The 18,093-nt window shown below is 45.5% G+C and overlaps 1 protein-coding gene across 2 annotated transcripts in view; it reads right to left on the bottom strand.

The window, feature by feature from the left end:
• Window positions 1–18,093, bottom strand: part of SEL1L3 (SEL1L family member 3) — a 138,987-nt gene that overhangs the window by 45,158 nt on the left and 75,736 nt on the right. For both annotated transcript variants that reach the window (XM_070613040.1, XM_070613039.1), the window contains 5 exons: window positions 17,132–17,264; window positions 15,176–15,308; window positions 13,541–13,681; window positions 2,022–2,233; window positions 592–771 (listed from right to left, as the gene is read on the bottom strand). In XM_070613040.1, coding sequence (XP_070469141.1) covers window positions 592–771; window positions 2,022–2,233; window positions 13,541–13,681; window positions 15,176–15,308; window positions 17,132–17,264 — 799 coding nt within the window. The remainder of the gene's footprint in view (window positions 1–591; window positions 772–2,021; window positions 2,234–13,540; window positions 13,682–15,175; window positions 15,309–17,131; window positions 17,265–18,093) is intronic.

Below are 18,093 nucleotides of genomic sequence, written 5' to 3'. Positions count from 1 at the left end.
AGAGCCCCTTATCCAGTTCTTAACTGAGGACAGGGCAGAGTCTTCAGACATTGCCTGCTGTCGGTCACCTGGGAGCACTGGGCTAGCAAGGTTCACATGATGGTGTCCAGCAGCAGGGACACAGCTAGGGACAGAGTCTGCTTCTGTGTATCATAGACCCTGCTTGCTCATTACATATTGATAGGAACCCTTGATTTACTGCCCCCACTCAATTTGGCTCAATCCCCCCTAACATCTCCAAACCCCACCGCTTCACATGGTCTTGGAACAAAGACAAGATGCCTATGTTTCTGGTATACACTTTTTGCAAAATCAAAATCTGTCCAGGGCCAAATCTACCCTTCCCCTACCAGTCCTCCCACTCATGGAAAGGTTTCCGTGCATAGATGTAGGATTGCTCCTGCATCCAGCCTGAGAACAGTCAGGAAATATCAATTGGAGAGTACAAGAAAGCTCTTCTCTCCATCTGATTATGCGCATCCTGTGAAGGCCAGTGAACAAACTGGCCACAGGTGCAGACACTTTATTAAACTGTTCTGGAAGCCCTGGGAAACAGGGCCATAACCATTTCCACCGATTTCTCTCCCGTACCTGATCTCCTTGTAGCGTGTGCTGGTCAAGGGGCGTCTTGGTGGCAATGTTGCTGTAGTAGGCGTAGGACAGCTCCCAGTCCAGGGGGTAGTTATCAATACCCTGGTAGTGTTTGTAGCCAAGATTCATTGAGGACAGTCTCTCACTGCCCTGGCCTCCAACCAAACTATACAACATGCCCTGTTTGAAAGAAATGGACAAAGCGTTCACAAGATTGTAAGAAAGGGTCATAAACTCCTCACACTGAAAGGTCATCTGTCCCCATCCCTATATATGAGCCTCTTCATTCCAGAAATATGTTAACATGCCTTGAAAAAAACTGTTAGAAAAGCAGCCCCAACAGCATTCTAACAGTTTGCATATTCCCAGTTATCTGTCCTTCTTAATGCCTAACGGCTTAAAATTCCTTGACTTTTGCCCTTTTCTCAGTGAAAATGGTGGTCTTCCCCTGACTTCTGTCACAGCATCTCTTTGTGTAACTGCCAGCTGTTCTGAGGATCCCTGGTCTGCTTCAGCTACCTCCTCTACGGCCAGATGATCTGAACAGTGGGTCACGTCCCAATCTCACGCTCTCAGAACATTAGTGTTGGGAAAGGTCCTTAGAGATCGACTGGTCCAACAATCTCATTTCATAGTTGAGGGAACAGAGACCCAGAGAGTTGAAGTCAAGTGTCCTTGGCCAACCAGCCACTTTGTGGCAGAATCTTCTGTACTATGCCACCTTTGTGAGGATTGCCTCAGGGCCTCAGGAAAGCATGCCATCAATCATAAGCTTCTACAAGCCAGTGACATGCACAAAGAAGTCACTTAAAAGGACCATGGAACCACCAGGGCAGGTCTACACAGTCCATCTCTTCAAACCCAGGATGAACAATTATGTGTGCAAATCTGAAAATTAAAAGCGATCAGGGACCATTTAGTAGTTCTTATAAAAATGTGATTCCAAATGTTAGGCAAGTTGCGTGATAAATTTGGATTCAAAACCACAAACGAAACCGTCTGGTATGGCTTTTATTTTGATGGCAGAAGGCTGGATGTAATGATACTTTGCTAAGAGGTCCAAATGACTTCACTTAACTAAAAATTCATATGGGATGATGCTCTCACAGCAAGAGCAGTCATAAGAATTGACAAGAGGCACCTGTTCTTGAAGGACTGGGATTCTGGGAAGCTCTACCCAAACTTGCTTGTACAGTATACCGATCCTATCCCCAAGCCTCTGTCCGGAAATGGGTGCAGCGCCCTTTCCCACTCACTGAAAGCAGGAGATCCCGTATTTAACACAGCCCTAGGATGTTTCTCTCGAGTGTAAAGATTTTAAAGGACTCCATGGGGCATGGATATGTCCAGCTCCCCCTGGGGCATGAGAGCATTACTCTGCAAATATAAAGCAGGTGACTGACGTTCTTGGACCCCCTGAAATACTCTACCTGCTGCTGATCCCGAGGTACATTTAATCCAGTTTCATAAAAGACTGCGAGGTAGTAGGATGCTTTATGGTATCCACAGCAGCTGGAATCCATCAAAAAGGGGATGACAGAGCTAATTTGGTGAAGACCATCAACACTGGAGAGTCTCCTTACAGCTTTCTCAAATATCCTCCCACCGATTTCTAATACAAATTCATTCTGGTTCCTTGACACTGTAAATAACACAATTCACAGCACACACAATTAATTACCATAGGATTGACGTGGCTTTATAGAGAAGAGGGAAAAGCCAATTAAACCACCTGAGTTATTAATATGGTTGGTCCTGCAGTGCCTTGAAATATACCACCTTCCGGGGAGGTAAATTAAACCCTTGGCGGATGCCACGGTGTCATTCTGTAAATAGCTTTTTCTTTGGCACTAAATGACAGCCTAGTATTCTGGGGAAAAGAATGTACCTTATATAACTGAGAGAGCGCTGAGAGAGAGTAATTTACCACCTAATCAGGACCACCTAAACTTCCAGAGATTCTTTTTTCCCTTCTAAGACTCTCTGAAGAAGAGTGTATTTTATTAGAAATAGTTCCTAGGTGCTGCTCTAAAAAGTTAAGAAAAAGAACCTTATTTTGAGATGCTTTCTTATCATCTCTTGCCTCCAGTTTTTCTTGTGGGTCTCTAAATACAATAAAAAGAATGAGTCAACCTTTATTGAGAGCTTACAAAATGCCAAACACTAGGTTATGTGTCTTATGCAAATTATGTCATGCAATCTGGACAATTTTATGAGGTGAGTACTATTATTAGTGTCCTCATTTTTCAAATGAGGAGACTGAAGCCATGAGAAGTCAACTAACCTGTCTAAAGTTACAAAAGCTGGCAAGTGTCTGAGCCAAGTTTTGAATCCAGCTTTGCGGGTCGTGAAACCAGAGTTCCTACTCACTCTGCTACACCCACCTCCTGATTAATAGGCAACCAGCTGTCTTAATAAGTACTTTACCACATGGGTAGAGACCTCTTTATGCAACTGCTTTAAGCTATACGATACTTCCTCTGACCTAATTCTCCCGCAAATCTGATAAACACAGAAGCCCAAATTAGCAAACTATATGGCCCTATAGTGTAAGTGTTAACAATCTTCTAAAGTCTGTCTACATATTCTTCTCTCTTGTTTATTAATTCAAGCAGTGCATGTTTCCTTCCTATTCTGTGCATCTATTAGATGCTTTGTTACAACAGACCATGTAGGATTGCAAAGATACTATTTGCATTTAAAGAGATCTGGTCATCTTACTTAAGACTAAAACTTTATCTGCCTAAAAATTATGTCCAACATTTTTCTTTTACTTTCTTCATTCCGTCCAAAATTAAACTGTTGCTAACAACTTTCAGGAGGCAATAAGAGACTCCCTCTATCAGCACTCCACTAAGGAATGAACAGGGATGAGTTCCCACTGTGGGAAAACTCGAATGGGAAGGTTTGGGATCGGATTTACTTAAAGGCAATCCCCTCGCAGAGGCCCATGCTAAAAGCAGGACCAGTGGGATCCATGGATGAAACTGCGAAACTCGAGGTGTTGGTTATGAGCTGGTGCCAGTCTCTCCAGGCACACAGGTGGGCTGGCTGCCCCTGAGAGGGGCACACATGCCTTCATTTGCCAAGCCGTGGGGAAGGAGCCCACCCCCCACCTCCACCCAGTGCTAAGGAGTCTCATCTCCTGGCTCCTGGAGCCCCGAGCCCCAGCACTCTCCAGGGGGCAGCAGCTGGGCCTGCTTGTACTCCCTGGATCTCGAGCGGTAGGGTCAAAAAATATCACCTTGCTGAACAAATGAAATTTGCTCTTCTTCCTGTATTTTTTTAATCCCTAAAGAAATAGCTGCTTACTATTAAAAAAAAATCAATCAACGCAGCTTTGTATAAAATAAAAACAGAAGCCCCCTTTCTGTCAATCCTTCTTAAACAGTGAAGATAAACAATGTTAGAAGCTTGGTGTGTATATTTCCAGAATCTCCCTTTGCACAGACAATAATTCATATACACGTCTATCTGCATATATACATACACTTTCCTTTCCAAAAAGCTCCTATAAATTCTGACCCTCAACTTTCTTTTTTAAATTAAGCACATAACATGGGTATCTGTCCGTGGGTTGCAGATGCTCATTCTGTCTAAAGCTTCAACAGTGTTGCCTTCTAAAGTATTTTCTAAATACTTCAAAAGTATTGCATTCTAAAAACGGCATTTTTCCAACCAGTTATCTATTTCGAGGCTCTTGGGTTGCTTCCAGTGGTTTCGCTATAACCAACAACATGGCAAAGAACATCTCCCTCTGCTCATCTGTTGGGATATATCTGAATAATGACACCCTTTTCCGCCAGGAGTCTGGGGATCTCATTTTGGGTTTTCCCTTTGCATAGCTGAGAGAAGAATTCTGCCCTACTCGACCATTAGACAGAATAAGAATCTCCTCCACCAGATTCAGTATGCACTGATGCACTACTCAGTTGGAATTGCAAAGTTAAATCCTACTTCCACTCATTTATATATTTACTTTTAAATAGGTACTCATCTCAGATGCCCCTCTGTGCACATTCTGAGCAAAGCAACATTAACATTTTCTTAACGATTCATCCCGGCCTCACCTGCTCTGCCAAACATCTCACTAAGATGATGAGTTTTGCCTGAGTACCCACAGACACCGGCTTTGTGCGCTCAGAGGAGAGGAGAGACTCCAAACCAAATGAAGTTCCAAATGAAACACTTGTCCTGCTGACCCCCTGGCACAGAACCGCCGAAATCATTAGCGGGAGTGCCCAGGAAGCTGGGTTTGTTGGAGAACAAGGAGAAAAGGGGAATCCCTCACAAAGCTCAAATCCTTCGCACAAAAAGACTTGTTGGACTGAAAGAGAGGAGGCCGGTTGAAAAGGCTTCGTTATTTCTTTCGCATATTAAAATTCTTAACTCCCCCCAAATATTTCCAATCAGTATTTTCTCTGCAATAGAATCTAAATAATTTTCTCCACGAGAGACTATAATAAAAAATAATTCTAAAATAAAACTGCTCATTTTGCACATTCTTCAAAGTTCGAATTCTTACTGTAACACAAAATCAAAGCCACAGTGTCACTGGCGATATTGTAAGACTGGCAATTTTCAAATCAGTTTAATGAAACTGTTAATTTCACCCATCTGGCTCAGCATATGCATTTTTTTTCTGGTCGATCTGTAACTAAAAAACATGCCTTGTTTATAGAGATTAATGGTGTAACGAAAAAACAAACAAACAAGATGGAAGAAAGAGCCATTTTCCCATTTTCTTTCTTCTTGTTCCAGAAGCTCAGGAAATGAAAGGCACCGCCATCATCAATTAATCCTTACTATTTTCCGAACAGCCCAGCATTGTTTATTTCGCTTTTTTTCTTTTTTCCAGCAATACCATAAGGTCACCATTTGTGCACTCATCATTAAAAGAGGTAAAAAGCAGAAAATGAGAAGGTAGCCACTTGCTGAAGGAGCTGGAGTGAGCATCTTATTGAGAATTCGGAAGGAGAAAGGCCAGCTCATTCTTGTGAGAAGATCGGGGACATTAAGAGGAAAGTCATCTTTAGTTTCAAGATTACAAAAGGGATAATGCATCCCAAGTAGAAGTTTGAAAGGGAGAAATCAGTGAAAGGAGAAAATGTTATTTAACCAGAAAAAGAAGATCTTTACCAAGTTTGCTAGTTTAAAAAACCACAGCACGATCCTCATATGCATTCTGATTCAGCGAGCCCCATTGGTTCCCTAAGACCTAAAGAGATGGTTTATTTCTCTCTCTAAAGTAAACTATTTGTACTTTTCCGTACTGTGCAAATTTTATGGTTTTATACAGGCAATTTCTCTCCCCACTCCCTTTTCCTTTCTCTCTCTCTTTCTCCCCCTTTCTCTTTCTCTTTCAGGACTGTCATTGGGGATTCTCTGAGCAGAAAAGGTACAGCCCTTCCTTTGTTTTCTTCTTTGTCCTTCCGCACATTTTTTAAAAGCTATAATGTATGCTTTCTTTGATAAAAAAAATAAAGATGATGGTTCTTCAATGAACAACAGTGAAAATAGCTCTTAAAGGACATTATCCTGGTATTATTAAGTAACATTATTGTAAATCTACCATCTCCATGCTCTGCATTTTAGAATCTCCAAATAAACATTGCAATTGTTGGCAAAAGTAAGATGAGTTAAAAACAAACTAGAGTGACACCAGCGCAGCCAGCACTGCGTCGGCATATTGTGTGGGGGCACCGCTTCCTCTGCACTCAGCGCTCCGGAGCCTGGGGCAGGAGTCAGGCCGTGGCCCTGACGGAACAGCACAGATGGTGTCAGCGCTGGGAGGCGAGCCCAGCTTCAGACCAGGCCTCCTCCTGAGAAACACGTGCTGACAGACCTCAGACTTACCGTAGCCACAGTCTCCAACTCCTGTGGGCTCAAAGGTGCCCAGTCCAGGATGATAGGAGGGAAGGGAGTAAAGAGTTCTGGCCTCAGGACAGATGTCCGGAGAGGCATGAGGGCCAGCTCACCTGCCTCACTCACCTGTGCCTCCCTGCCCTCGAGTCCCACCTGCACCTGAGCCTCTGTGTCCCTCCTCACTCCTTCTACCGTAACCAGCTCTCTGGCCCTGAGCGCCACCTGCCATTGGCATTCCTGCAGCCTCTTATCAGCCCAGTCCCCATCCCCTCTCTTCCCCGGATGCCAGAGCCCCATTCAAAGGGTTTTTGAATTCAAAGAGTTCTATTTTGACAAGGAAAGTGTGACAGGAGAGTAAAAGAAATAGCCAGCACACCTCTTAAATAAATGAAAAAGTGTGCATACTAAGATACTACCATCCTAGCATTAGAACAAGCCCCAATGCTAAGAGGGCAACTTCTGTGCTCTGACAGGAGCCTTTTTCCCAGAGAACTGGAGGTTCCCCAGGAAACAACTTAGAGGCTGACCAATCAGAATGGTCCCCCTGAAGTCCTGAGCAGATGCCACCCAGAGGCTGGACAGTGCTGAACTTTGGGAAAGAGCAGCACAGGAGAATCCCTGTGCCAAGCATGGAAATCAGGCCACAGAGCAGTGGGTCTGGAATGCCAGGAGGCAGGAAGAGGATTCTGCCACATCTCTATGCACTGCAGCTGGGTGATCCGAGGAGCGCTGCCATCTTTAATTCAAAGACATGCCAACTCCGGGAGGCGAGGAACAAGTCCTGTTATACTTCAGAGCGGGAATCATGAGTAGGGACAGCTGCATTTTATACCAGGTTAGCACATCAGCTGTCAAATTCTAGGAAGCTTCCTTCCTCTGCATCCCCTGGCACTTGGCAGAGTGTGTGTGGGGGCTGGTCTACGCTTTTCATCGTGGTCGCCCCAGGGCCCAGCACAGTGCTCGGAGGTATGCAATACATAGGTGCCAAATTGGATTTGCAGGTACCTTGGGGCTGTCTTACATCTGGGCACCTGTACACCTCCGCAACTAGATTACAGATACGTGGCAGCAAGATCCACGAGGCCTGCATCTCCAGAATTCCTTTGCAGTGAGTGCACACGGACTGAGGAGGATTCTGGTCTACTTTTGTTGCCAGGGGAGAGTTAGAAAACAGCATCCTGACAGACCCGGGAAACAGAACTTTGTTTGCAGAGGTGTTTTCAGAGCCAAGACAGCAGCTCCTGAGAGGGAACAGGCTAAGGGAGTGTGTGAGAAATGAGAAGAATGCAGAGAGAAGGCAAATAAGCCCACAGCACTCCCTCAGGCTGGACTGGTGCCACGGCTTGGCGAGTGCTGACCTTGAACTTGTGTCTCCTGGAAGTCACATTCCTCGTTCCTTCAGGGATTCACTGACCCAACAAAGATGTTTTTAGTACTTACAATGAGATTACTTATTTACTTGGAGTGAATTCAGTTACTGAAGAAATACTTATTGAGGGTCTTTGAAGAAGACCTTGATGCTGTTGCTGTCTTTGAAGACCTCTAAGCTCCACTGTGGAATCAGACAGGCAAATCCACCATCAGAATGCAGTAAGACAGGTACTGCAAAAGGGACACCTACAGAATGGCAAAGGCAGCATGGAAGAAGGAGCCATCTGCCTGGGGAAGATGACGGGAGGAAGCAGTACTTGAGTAGGGACTTGAAGGCTGTTTGCAGGGCAGGCAAGCTGAGGGCCGTGCGTGGGTGGGGCAAGCTGAGGGCGGTGCGTGGGTGGGGCATGCTGAGGGCCGTGCGTGGGTGGGGCATGCTCTTGGAGGGGAATGGTGCAGAAATGTGCTGTTTAGGGTCACAAGGAAGAATGATGGATTCCCTAAGCAGCTAACATATGCCCAGCACCATTGCAGGCACTGCCGAGAACTGGAAGTGTAAGTGAGGTACTTACACTTCTTGCACCACCTTCAATAAGCTTGCAATTGAGCAAGCGGTAGACACACATATAGGATCAAATAGGTGTAACTCCAGGAAGAGTGAGATGAGCTCTTTTTTTTTGAGGAAGATTAGCCCTGAGCTAACTGCTGCTGCCAATCCTCCTCTTTTTGCTGAGGGAGACTGGCCCCGAGCTCACATCCATGCCCATCTTCCTGTGCTTTATATGTGGGATGCCTACCACAACATGGTTTGCCAAGTGGTGCCATGTCCGCACCTGGGACCCGAACCGACGAACCCCAGGCCGCCGAAGCGGAACGTGCGCACTTAACTGCTGCGCCACCGGGTCAGAGAAGACCTCTTTTCAGGTGACCCTATCCCTCACATCCACGTGGTACCTTTCTGTCCATGAAGCTCTTTCATAGACATTACGTCACTTTATGAGAGCACTGCAGTCTTATTTACTACTAAACACACTTCTCCAGTATATAAATTACACCTCAAGGTGGTTCCTCAAAAGATTAAACATAGAATTACCATATTACCATGTGAACCAGCAATCCCATCTCTGAGCATACAACCAAAAGAACTGAAAGACAAGTCTCGAAGAGGTATTTCCACACCTGTGCCCACAGCAGCACTAGTCACAATAGTGAAGAGGCGAAAGCGTCCATTGACAGATAAGTGGACAAACAAAATGTAGTATAGGAATATTATGCAGCCTTAAAGAAGGAGATTCTGACACATGCTACAACATGGATGAACCTTGAGGAGTTGACACTAAGTGAAATAAGCCAGTCACAAAAAGACAAACACTGTATGATTCCACTTATAGGAGGTACCTAGAGTTGTCAAGGTCACAGAGACAGAAGTAGAATGGTGGTCACCTGTGCCCGGGGTGGGGTAGGGGAGAATGGGGAGTTGTTTAATGGGTCCAGAGTTTCAGTTTTGCAAGATGAGAAAGTTCTAGAGATCTGTTGTGCAACAATGTGAATATACTTAACACTGCTGAAGAGTACACTTAAAAATGGTTGAGATGGACAATTTTAGGTTACGTGTATTTTAACACACAAAAAAAATCTTTTTTAAATTATAGTCCTTAAAGAGTGAGGGTGTAAATATTTGGCCAGTCTCTTCTGTAGGAGGGAAATACAGCTCAGTCTTTTGGGAACAACTGGAAGGTGGTGACCACTCCTGACCACACCAGGCCAGGAGGCAGAGGACAGTCCATTAGACACTTCCTACTGGGTGCTGATGAAGCGGAGCTCTGACTCTCCACCCCCTACAGTGCTCTCATTGCTCCTTTGAAGCACACTGTTGGCTTAGAGCGAGAGCAGATGATCTTCCTAAAACCACACAGTGAGGGGGAAAAACACACTCAAGTCTGCAACTTGCAGTGGAGCGGCCTGCAAGTGGAGTTGGCCGGATACATGCAGAGATGCTGCCATGAAAAAAGATAACTCTGTCTCAAAGAACCACAGATCACAGGCTATTGTCTCACGCTGTCTTATTTTTTCAAAATGCCAGGGAAAAAATAATTCCCTTTGTGGGAACTATGGGAGCTAACTTTTTTTTATTTACCTAAATAACTCTCGCACAAAACATGAGAGGGGGCACGTAGTCAATACTTGTCTAGTGAGCGCATAAATGGAAGGTTGGGATATGAGAGGCTTAAGACATTACTCACACAAATTCCTTATCTTTGTTACTGCACCTATTCAGTTTCTACAGCAAGAATTACAAGTATCAAACATCTGATACTTGAGTCCATTCTCGTAGCTTATCTCAGATATGAAAAATGTAATATAATGAAGATGTGCTAATAAAGTCTACTAGTCAAGCGGGCCAGAAAGCTCAGGGCAGCAGCATAAAACATTATGCAAACGTAGTTCCTATCAACTAGAGTCGTCCAAACCCATCTAGACACTTCCAGCAAGATGAACTTGGAAGGAAGGGTACATGAGGAACCCGGAGAGGATACACAGTCACATCGATCTTCCTGCTATTCTTTTTATAGGAGACCAGAGTAAAGATACGTAAAAAATGTAAGCATTTCTTTAACCTTTAATTTACAAAATCAAATTTTCTGCATTTCTCTCTGTCTTCTGAGAACCTGGGCACAATGTGTAACACCAATCTCTCTCCAGGGTTCGTGGGAGGACACCATGATAGCCCCCAGCAAGGGCAGTGTGCCAGGCAGAGCGATGAATTGTAACGAGGAGTGTCTGTCCAACCTCCGCAGAAGCCTCCCCAGTCCTTCTGGACTGAGCAGTGTAACCCAGAAACTCAGGGGCTGAAGGCAGAACGGGGGCTTGAGGTTGGTTCTGGAGATTCGCCTCCCTCTCCTGCTCTCCCTCCCAGCTGGCTCCCCATCCCCAGGAAATGTCAGGGAGAGGAGCAATGCAGGTGGCAGCATGCCGAGGGAGGCAGAGGCCACGGTGGCAGGTATGGCCCCTCAGGGTTCGCTCCTTGGTGCTGTTCTAAGCAGACTTAGCACCAGAAGGACCCGACTGGCTGGTTCGACACCAAATAGCAAATCTGGCTTTCAGGTCCTCTCTCCCCGCAAGGGTGGAGACTCCAGAAGCCTAAGGGAGGTCAGCAGAAGATGTTGCTGTGCTGCAATGCTAACAGCTCCTTACAACAGGACATCTTATGGTTCAGGAGCTCGTGATTTGGGTTTTCAATTAAATTCCATTTCCAGGTCTCCGCGGAGAATAAAATAATTCTAAATTCTTATAAACAAAGCTTCTGAGCTGTAAAAATAACATGAAAACATTCTTATTGAGAGTATTTCCTTAAAAAAGAATGTGTGGTGAAAATGATTCATTCCTGTTCCCAGTCAGCAAACCTATATTTAATACGATCAGAAATCTCATAAAACCAGTTTGGATATGGACGTGGTCTTAGCTCCTTTAGCCTACGCTATCCAACACGCATCTCCCTCTCCTGTTCGTCTGTCTTGAGAGGTGGCTCCACCACCCACAGACGACCAATGAAAACCTAGGAATTATCCCCGCTCGGGACTAATAGCCATACACTTACATAGCAGGGTTCTCAACCAGGGGTGATCTGGCCTCCTCAGGGTCATCTGGCAATGTCTGAGGACATTTTTAGTTGTCACAGCTCAAGAGGGGAGTCATGAGAGGGGAGAGACTGCTACTGGTCTCTAGTGGGTAGTGTTTAGCCAGAAAAAGAGCTAAACATCCTACAGTGCATGGGACAGACCCCTCACAACAAAGAATTCTCCAGTCTGAAACATCAGGAGTGCCAAGGTTGAGAAATACTACTTACAAGGAGCCCACGATGTACTGATACTGTTCTAAGTCTGTATATATCTATTCCTTGAACCCAGCTCTAGGAGAGCGGTACCACCATCATCCCCATTTTGCAGACGAGGAAACTGAGGCTCAGAGAAATGAAGCAACTTGCCCAAGATCACACAGCTAGTAAGTGCTAAGTTAAAACTGGAACCAGGCCACCTGGGTCCAGAGGCTATGCTGTCACATGACTCCATGTGACGTCCCTGCCTGAATCCAGGCAGTCACAGAGTCTTTCAGAACCAACCTCTTTACATTCTTTGGCTCCATCTCCATCACTCTGTCCCATCCAGGCCTGCATCCTCTCCTCCTGGACCATGGCAATGGACTCCCTGCTTCCAGCTCCACCCCCCTCTAGTTCACCTCCCCCAACCTCCCAGTGATGACAGACTAGATCTGACCACACCTCTCCCTCCTGCTTGAAACTCTTCAACAGGTCCCTGTACCTACGAGGTAAAGCCAAAACTCTTCAGGGTGGTGTCTGAGCCCCAGTTGAATCATCACTGTCCAGGCCTTCTTCTTCCTCCCAAACCATTTGCATGTCTGCTCCCACCTCTCTCCCTCCACTCTACCTGCAATACCCACCTCCTCCTTGTCTATCTGGCCAACACTTACTGACCTTTCAAGAATCAGTCCCAGTGTCACCTCCTCCAGGAAGCCTTCTCTGAACACCCCAGCCCATCAGGTAGAACTGATCGCTCCCTTCTTTTACCATTTACTTCCACAGCCTTTATTAAAATGCATTACCGTTTTTCTTTGCTTTCAAGTCTGTCCCTCAAGGGTAGGGACCTTGTGTTATTTTAATCATCTCTGAAGTCTAGCCAAGTAACTGAGAGGTCACTCAGCAACTATCAAATGAAGGAAAGATGAAATATCCTATATGGCTTAATTTCTTTCAGGACAGGGCTGGGGGTCACTAGCTGCAAAGGCAATCTCCCCTGTTGGACACTGCCATTCTTAGGAAGTTCTCACATGCAGTCAGTTTCTGCAATGCCTTGACTTGAGGGTCTGGTTGTATGCCCAGGAATACCACGGGTTCCCCTAAGCACAAAGATAGGTATCATCGGCCCCCTTGGCATCTCCTTCCCCAGGCTGAACACCTCCAGCTTCTCTCCTCTTCCTCACAGACATGGTTTCAAGATCCCCCGTGGCCCTACCGTATGTAGTTAATTACCAAGCAAACCCAAATCTCGATGGGCTTAAGGAGAAGCTGGCCACACTTGGGAAGTGCACACAGACTCCTGAGATGCTGCTTAAAGCGTAGTTCAAAGCAGGGGTCTCCAGTTCAAGTGCCCATTGCCCAGGCAGGTCAGGTCCATGAATGAACAGGCAGGAGGTGCTGAAAGCGAGAGGAGAGGCTGCGGACGGACAGAGCGTGCCTGTGCCGACCACTCACCTCCAGGATCGCTGCCATGTCAGAGTGAGGCCCAGCACTGCCAGATCTTTGCATTTTTCGCGAAAAGCTAGAAATACGCATTTTTACGCAAGTTTTTTGATACTGGTAACTGATTTTTTTAAAAAATGACAACAACGTAGGTGTCAAACCAACTGCATCTGGGGGTCAGCTCCGGCTGTGGGCTGTTCATTTGTGGCCTGGGTTTTAAATAAAGAATTGCTCGAGCAACTCCTAAATTGAAGTTTTTGCATTTAGCATTGGAAATGCACACAGATATATCGAAAGTTGTGGACATACAAGGGTAGAATTTAAATCCGAAATTAAGCTAGAACACTAGGGTTAAAATAACTTGGAGGCACAAGTCACCAAAGAGGGTGAGCGAAATAGAGGAAAAACAGGAGCCTTCCTGACTAACGTCCGGAAGCGAGGCAAAGACACAATTACCAGTCAACGACTCCATCTCCAGCAAGGCCTGGAACAAGCTGGGGTGCTTCTCTTTCAGCTCCCTCTCCCCGGGGAAGGCTCTGCACGTCGACGGGCTCCCATACCTGCGCTTCAGGTCCAGGTAGGAGTTCTGGAGGTCACCTACAGGAAAGGGAAGCACAAGCTGCCACTCCTCTTAGCAGAGAGCAAGTGTCACTTCTCTAAATCCCTTCTGCCTGGGAGGAACTAGAAAGAACAGGTGAGAATTAACGTTGCTGGATGTTGTTTGGGTGCATTCGGGATGTGAAATTAGCTACGATGCCTTTGCCTCGAGGTCACAAATTCAAAGCCGAGGCCAAGGGAAATGTGCCAAAGTTGCTGATGGCTGTTGAATAATTCTACAGAATAAGCAGCTGGCCTCGGACGAGTCCCCAGGAGGCCAATATCTAGGCCATTTTGTTGGCAATGTGAGTTAAGGAGCAAAGCCCAAGGATCCCCAGGGAGCGAAGGCAGTAGAAGATGTTTGAAAAATCTTCCCAGTGCCACCAAACAGATCAGCATGCAAGGCTGGCCTCCCAACTCTGCGAATCTCTCCTGAAATTACATCAGTTATCAAAATCGGTTTCTTGCCTGTTTGGGACATTACTATTCCCATAAATCTTCCCCCTCTTCTGACACATAGTATTTTCTGGATGATTCAATGGTGAGAGTAGCAGCTGGGGACCAGTAGAGCCTATTTTTAAACTGAATTGTAGAAGTTCTGCCTTTCCACACTTACCTGTCACCATCTGTAATTACTGCCTGGGACAGTTTTACGTGAACCCTATCGGACTAGGGTATGTTCGAGATGCATCCATCCACCAAGGCCTGGAACGGGAAGTTAGGCTCTGGGGATGGTGAGATATGTGGGCAGGACTGAAATACTCAATTTACTTTTGCTGATGGTAAAGGCCTCACAGGAATTTCTCTTCCAGAAGGAACATATGTGACTAACTCTAGTGCCACTATATCAAGCAAGAAGATCTATAGCACAGAGAAATTTACGAGTGCTAGATCCAAGCTGGAAGACAAGACAGGACCAAGTTTGAAGCGAAAGGATGTCCAGGCAAATATGAGCAGGCATGAAAGCAATCTACCTGAATTTCATTCCTTTGGTTGAAAATTACCGATGTCTTCCAGAATGAGTCAATTTCAAGGATTTAAAAAATAAAACTGAGCCCCCAACAACAAAGTCATTGTTCAACGTTTCTGAAAGCTAATATTCAGATATTAATGGCCCAAGACAAAAGTGCACGGATGGGGAAACATTTCTAATGATTAATTTATTTTCCAATTCATTTTTATTTTCTTAGACTGGCCTAAGATCCCATTATGAATGGGAATAATGCAATGCGAGACTCAAAACACTCTCATTTGTATTCTTAAACTAAATTACAGATAGTCGAAGCTATGAAGCAGGTTCGGGTTCCTTTCAGCTGCTGGTCTTGCTGGAATCCAGGTGGAGTGCACCCTTTCACTTGCATCCATCTGTGGAGGGCTCACAGTCACAAGTGTCCCCATTGGCCAAGTCATACATGTTCTATTTTAACCCTGTTAGAAAGAAGCCAAACATGTTTCGATACCAATGCACTGAGCTAAAAACTGCTCAATACTTACATGCTTCTTGTCTCCGGCCCCCTTGCTGTACCGTGGATGCATACACAGACACTATTTCTTGAACTTCTGCACATCTTTCATAATATAACTTGATTTGTTCAGCAAGTTGCTTCTCAAGGAGGGGATTAGAAATCTACAAGAAGGCAAGAAAACCGACTGAACGATTGTCGTCAAACCCCCATGGATACCTACAAAGGCTGCGTTCGGGTTATTTCCTTCTCCCACTGACATCACCAGGTGGCTTATTTGTGCACAGGTCATCTACTCTGGATTCACAAAGCAAGGGTGTTACTAGGAATTCAAGGACAGGCTGGTTCCCTCTAGCTTCTTTTTGTGGCATCTTCTCCTCTAAAGAGCTTCTTAAATGTCAGGCTTTCCCAGAGACCAGGCTCCACTCTCTCCTTTCCCTCCACTGCAGCCCATCCCCAGAAAATCACATTCATCTCCTCTCCAGTTCCCAAGGGGACGCCAAGTCCACCAGTGCTGTGCCTGCTGCCTGCCAGCTCCTCCCATCTTCTTCTGCTTGGCCGCCTCCTACTCAACCTCCAAGAGCCAGATCCAGGTCGCTGCTTCAGTTTCCCTAACAGCCCACCTCACCCTCAGGAGTGTTCCAGCGCGGACGCTCCTGCCTCTGCACCCCCAAACACTGTGCGCACATATGAATTAAAGCGGGCACTGCAGTCTTTCATGACTTATCTGTTTAAGGTCCAGACAGGGAGCTCCTGAAGAACAGAGACCTGATCTCAACTCTGTGGTTTTCAGAATGCAGGTTGTGACCCATTGGAGGGTAATGAAATTATTTCAGTGGGTTGTAACCAGCAGTGATTTTTTTTTTTTTACAAAGCAGAACACAAAATATCAGACTGCATTGAACACAGCAAGGGTACGTATTCTTAGTACAATTTTGGTTTCAGCTTTGTGTTATATATATATGTACACATACATGTGAGTGTATGTACGTATATGTGTCCCCGTATATTATGCGTATATGTATGCATATGTATGCTCTGTTCATGATATTAAATACATTTCTTATTGTGGACCAACTTCAAAAAAAAGTTTGTAAGCTACCATCTTAATTCATCTTGGTGAATAATAAGCATTTGCTGTATAAATGAATAAACGAATTTCATTTCCTTCCTTTTCTTGGAGGTCTCTCGATAGGGACTCTAAGGTGCACCCATGGGTGGTAGGGCTGCCCGCTTTTCCTAATTGACTTCGCCTAGTGACTCCCGCTTTTCCCAGAACAAACCCCACAGGGCCCAGGGAATGAGAGAATGCTCCTTGTTCAGAAATCTGGTGATCTCCTTACCAAGGCAGAAAAAACGGCCGCCGTGAAGGCCCCCTTGTGGGGAAACTCTCTCCCCCCGGCACCACCCTGCTGGAGCTGGCCTGGAGAACTGGACAGTTCCATCTGTGGGTGGGCTGGATGTGAGAACCATGGTGCAGGAGACGCAGTTCTGAATACAAAGCCCTCTGTGACCTCTACAGCCGCAGCCCTCCCAGCCCAGCGTGAGCCAAAGGCCCGCTTCAGAGGAGAGCAGCAAAAGGAACCAGGACTCTAATCTTCTAGAGCGTCTTCTCTTCTGATGCTCTAAATAATAGCATATAAAAGAAGCTTTACCAAATAACTAAGATTCTCTCCTTTCATTAGCTTAATCACTGGATAGGCAACAGCCTGATAAAAATCTACTCTATAATTAAACTAGTGGTTATTAAAACAGAGGAAGTAAATGGTTTCCATTTTATGAGTACTAAATGAACCAAACGTTAACAGAAATCTATTATTGCATTTGCTGGGGGAAAAGCCTCAATATCAATTATGTTTGATGACAGAGCCGATGTGAGGTCCAGCTTGGATAAATCTTTTGTTTATACTGGGTTTCACATGCCCCTGAGCCACCCGCCCATCACCCACGAGCACCCAAAAATTTCCCATGGATCCCTGGGGCTCACCTGCGCAGGGTGCAGAGAGCGGAGGCGGTAGTACTTCAGGGGTCCGAAAAACCCTTCAGTGCCGGCCACATACCTGCTCCCTCCAACAATGAAATACCCATCGGTGTCATTATAATAGAAATCCTCCCGGAAGCTGGAGAAGAACAAAGGATTAAGAGAGCTCTGAGGCTGAACCAGATTTTTTAAAAAGAGATTCTTTTATCGACCCTCCTTTGACTTAAAATCCCAAATTTCCACAAGCTCTTCACTCTGAGTTCTAGCAGATGAGACCACAGTGGGGTCAGGTGGACTTGGGTTAGGATCCCAGCTCTGCCACTTACCAGCTGTGTGACTTTAGACCAGTCACTTAACCTCTCTGAGACTGAGTTTTCTCATTAGTAAATGAGCTCCTCACTTACTGGATTGTTAAAAGGATTAAGTGAACTCTAAAGATGTACAGCGCCTAGCAGAGCTCCTGGCTCACCACAAATACTAATACATGCTGGCTATTGATATTGATGAAATTGTTTGGAATCACTGGAATTATTTGGAATTGATGGTCTTAATCGGAAGTATTTTGCTCTAAAAGGAAAAAAAACCCATTGAATGGATAGAAGGTGGCTGCGGAGGAAAACTAAAAACATATCTTATTAGATAAGAACTGAGGTAAAATTCAGAGTTAGGAGGAAGAGGCCACAGAAAGGTCAAAGGCTTGGTCAAAGAGCAGAGGTCAGCACAGGTGATGCTCGCGAATTCTATTTTGTCCTGAAAGACTTGAAGGCTCAGGAAAGAAAATGGAGGAAAAACATGGGTTGGCATGAATAAAATACACATAGTTGCTCCTTGCAGCATTATTGCTATTCACCAAAGACTGGAAAGCCCAGGCGCCTGTCAGTGAGGACTCGCCCACATCCATCCAATGGGCCTTGGATGTCAGCTTTTTTACCATACGGCTTTAAAAGAGGGAAAAGAGGGCTGTGCAC

This window comes from Equus przewalskii, chromosome 3, assembly GCF_037783145.1.
Source record: "Equus przewalskii isolate Varuska chromosome 3, EquPr2, whole genome shotgun sequence".
Classification (NCBI taxonomy): domain Eukaryota; kingdom Metazoa; phylum Chordata; class Mammalia; order Perissodactyla; family Equidae; genus Equus; species Equus przewalskii.
The sequence above is the reverse complement of the archived record's forward strand: the minus strand, read 5'-3'. Positions and strand labels throughout refer to the sequence as shown.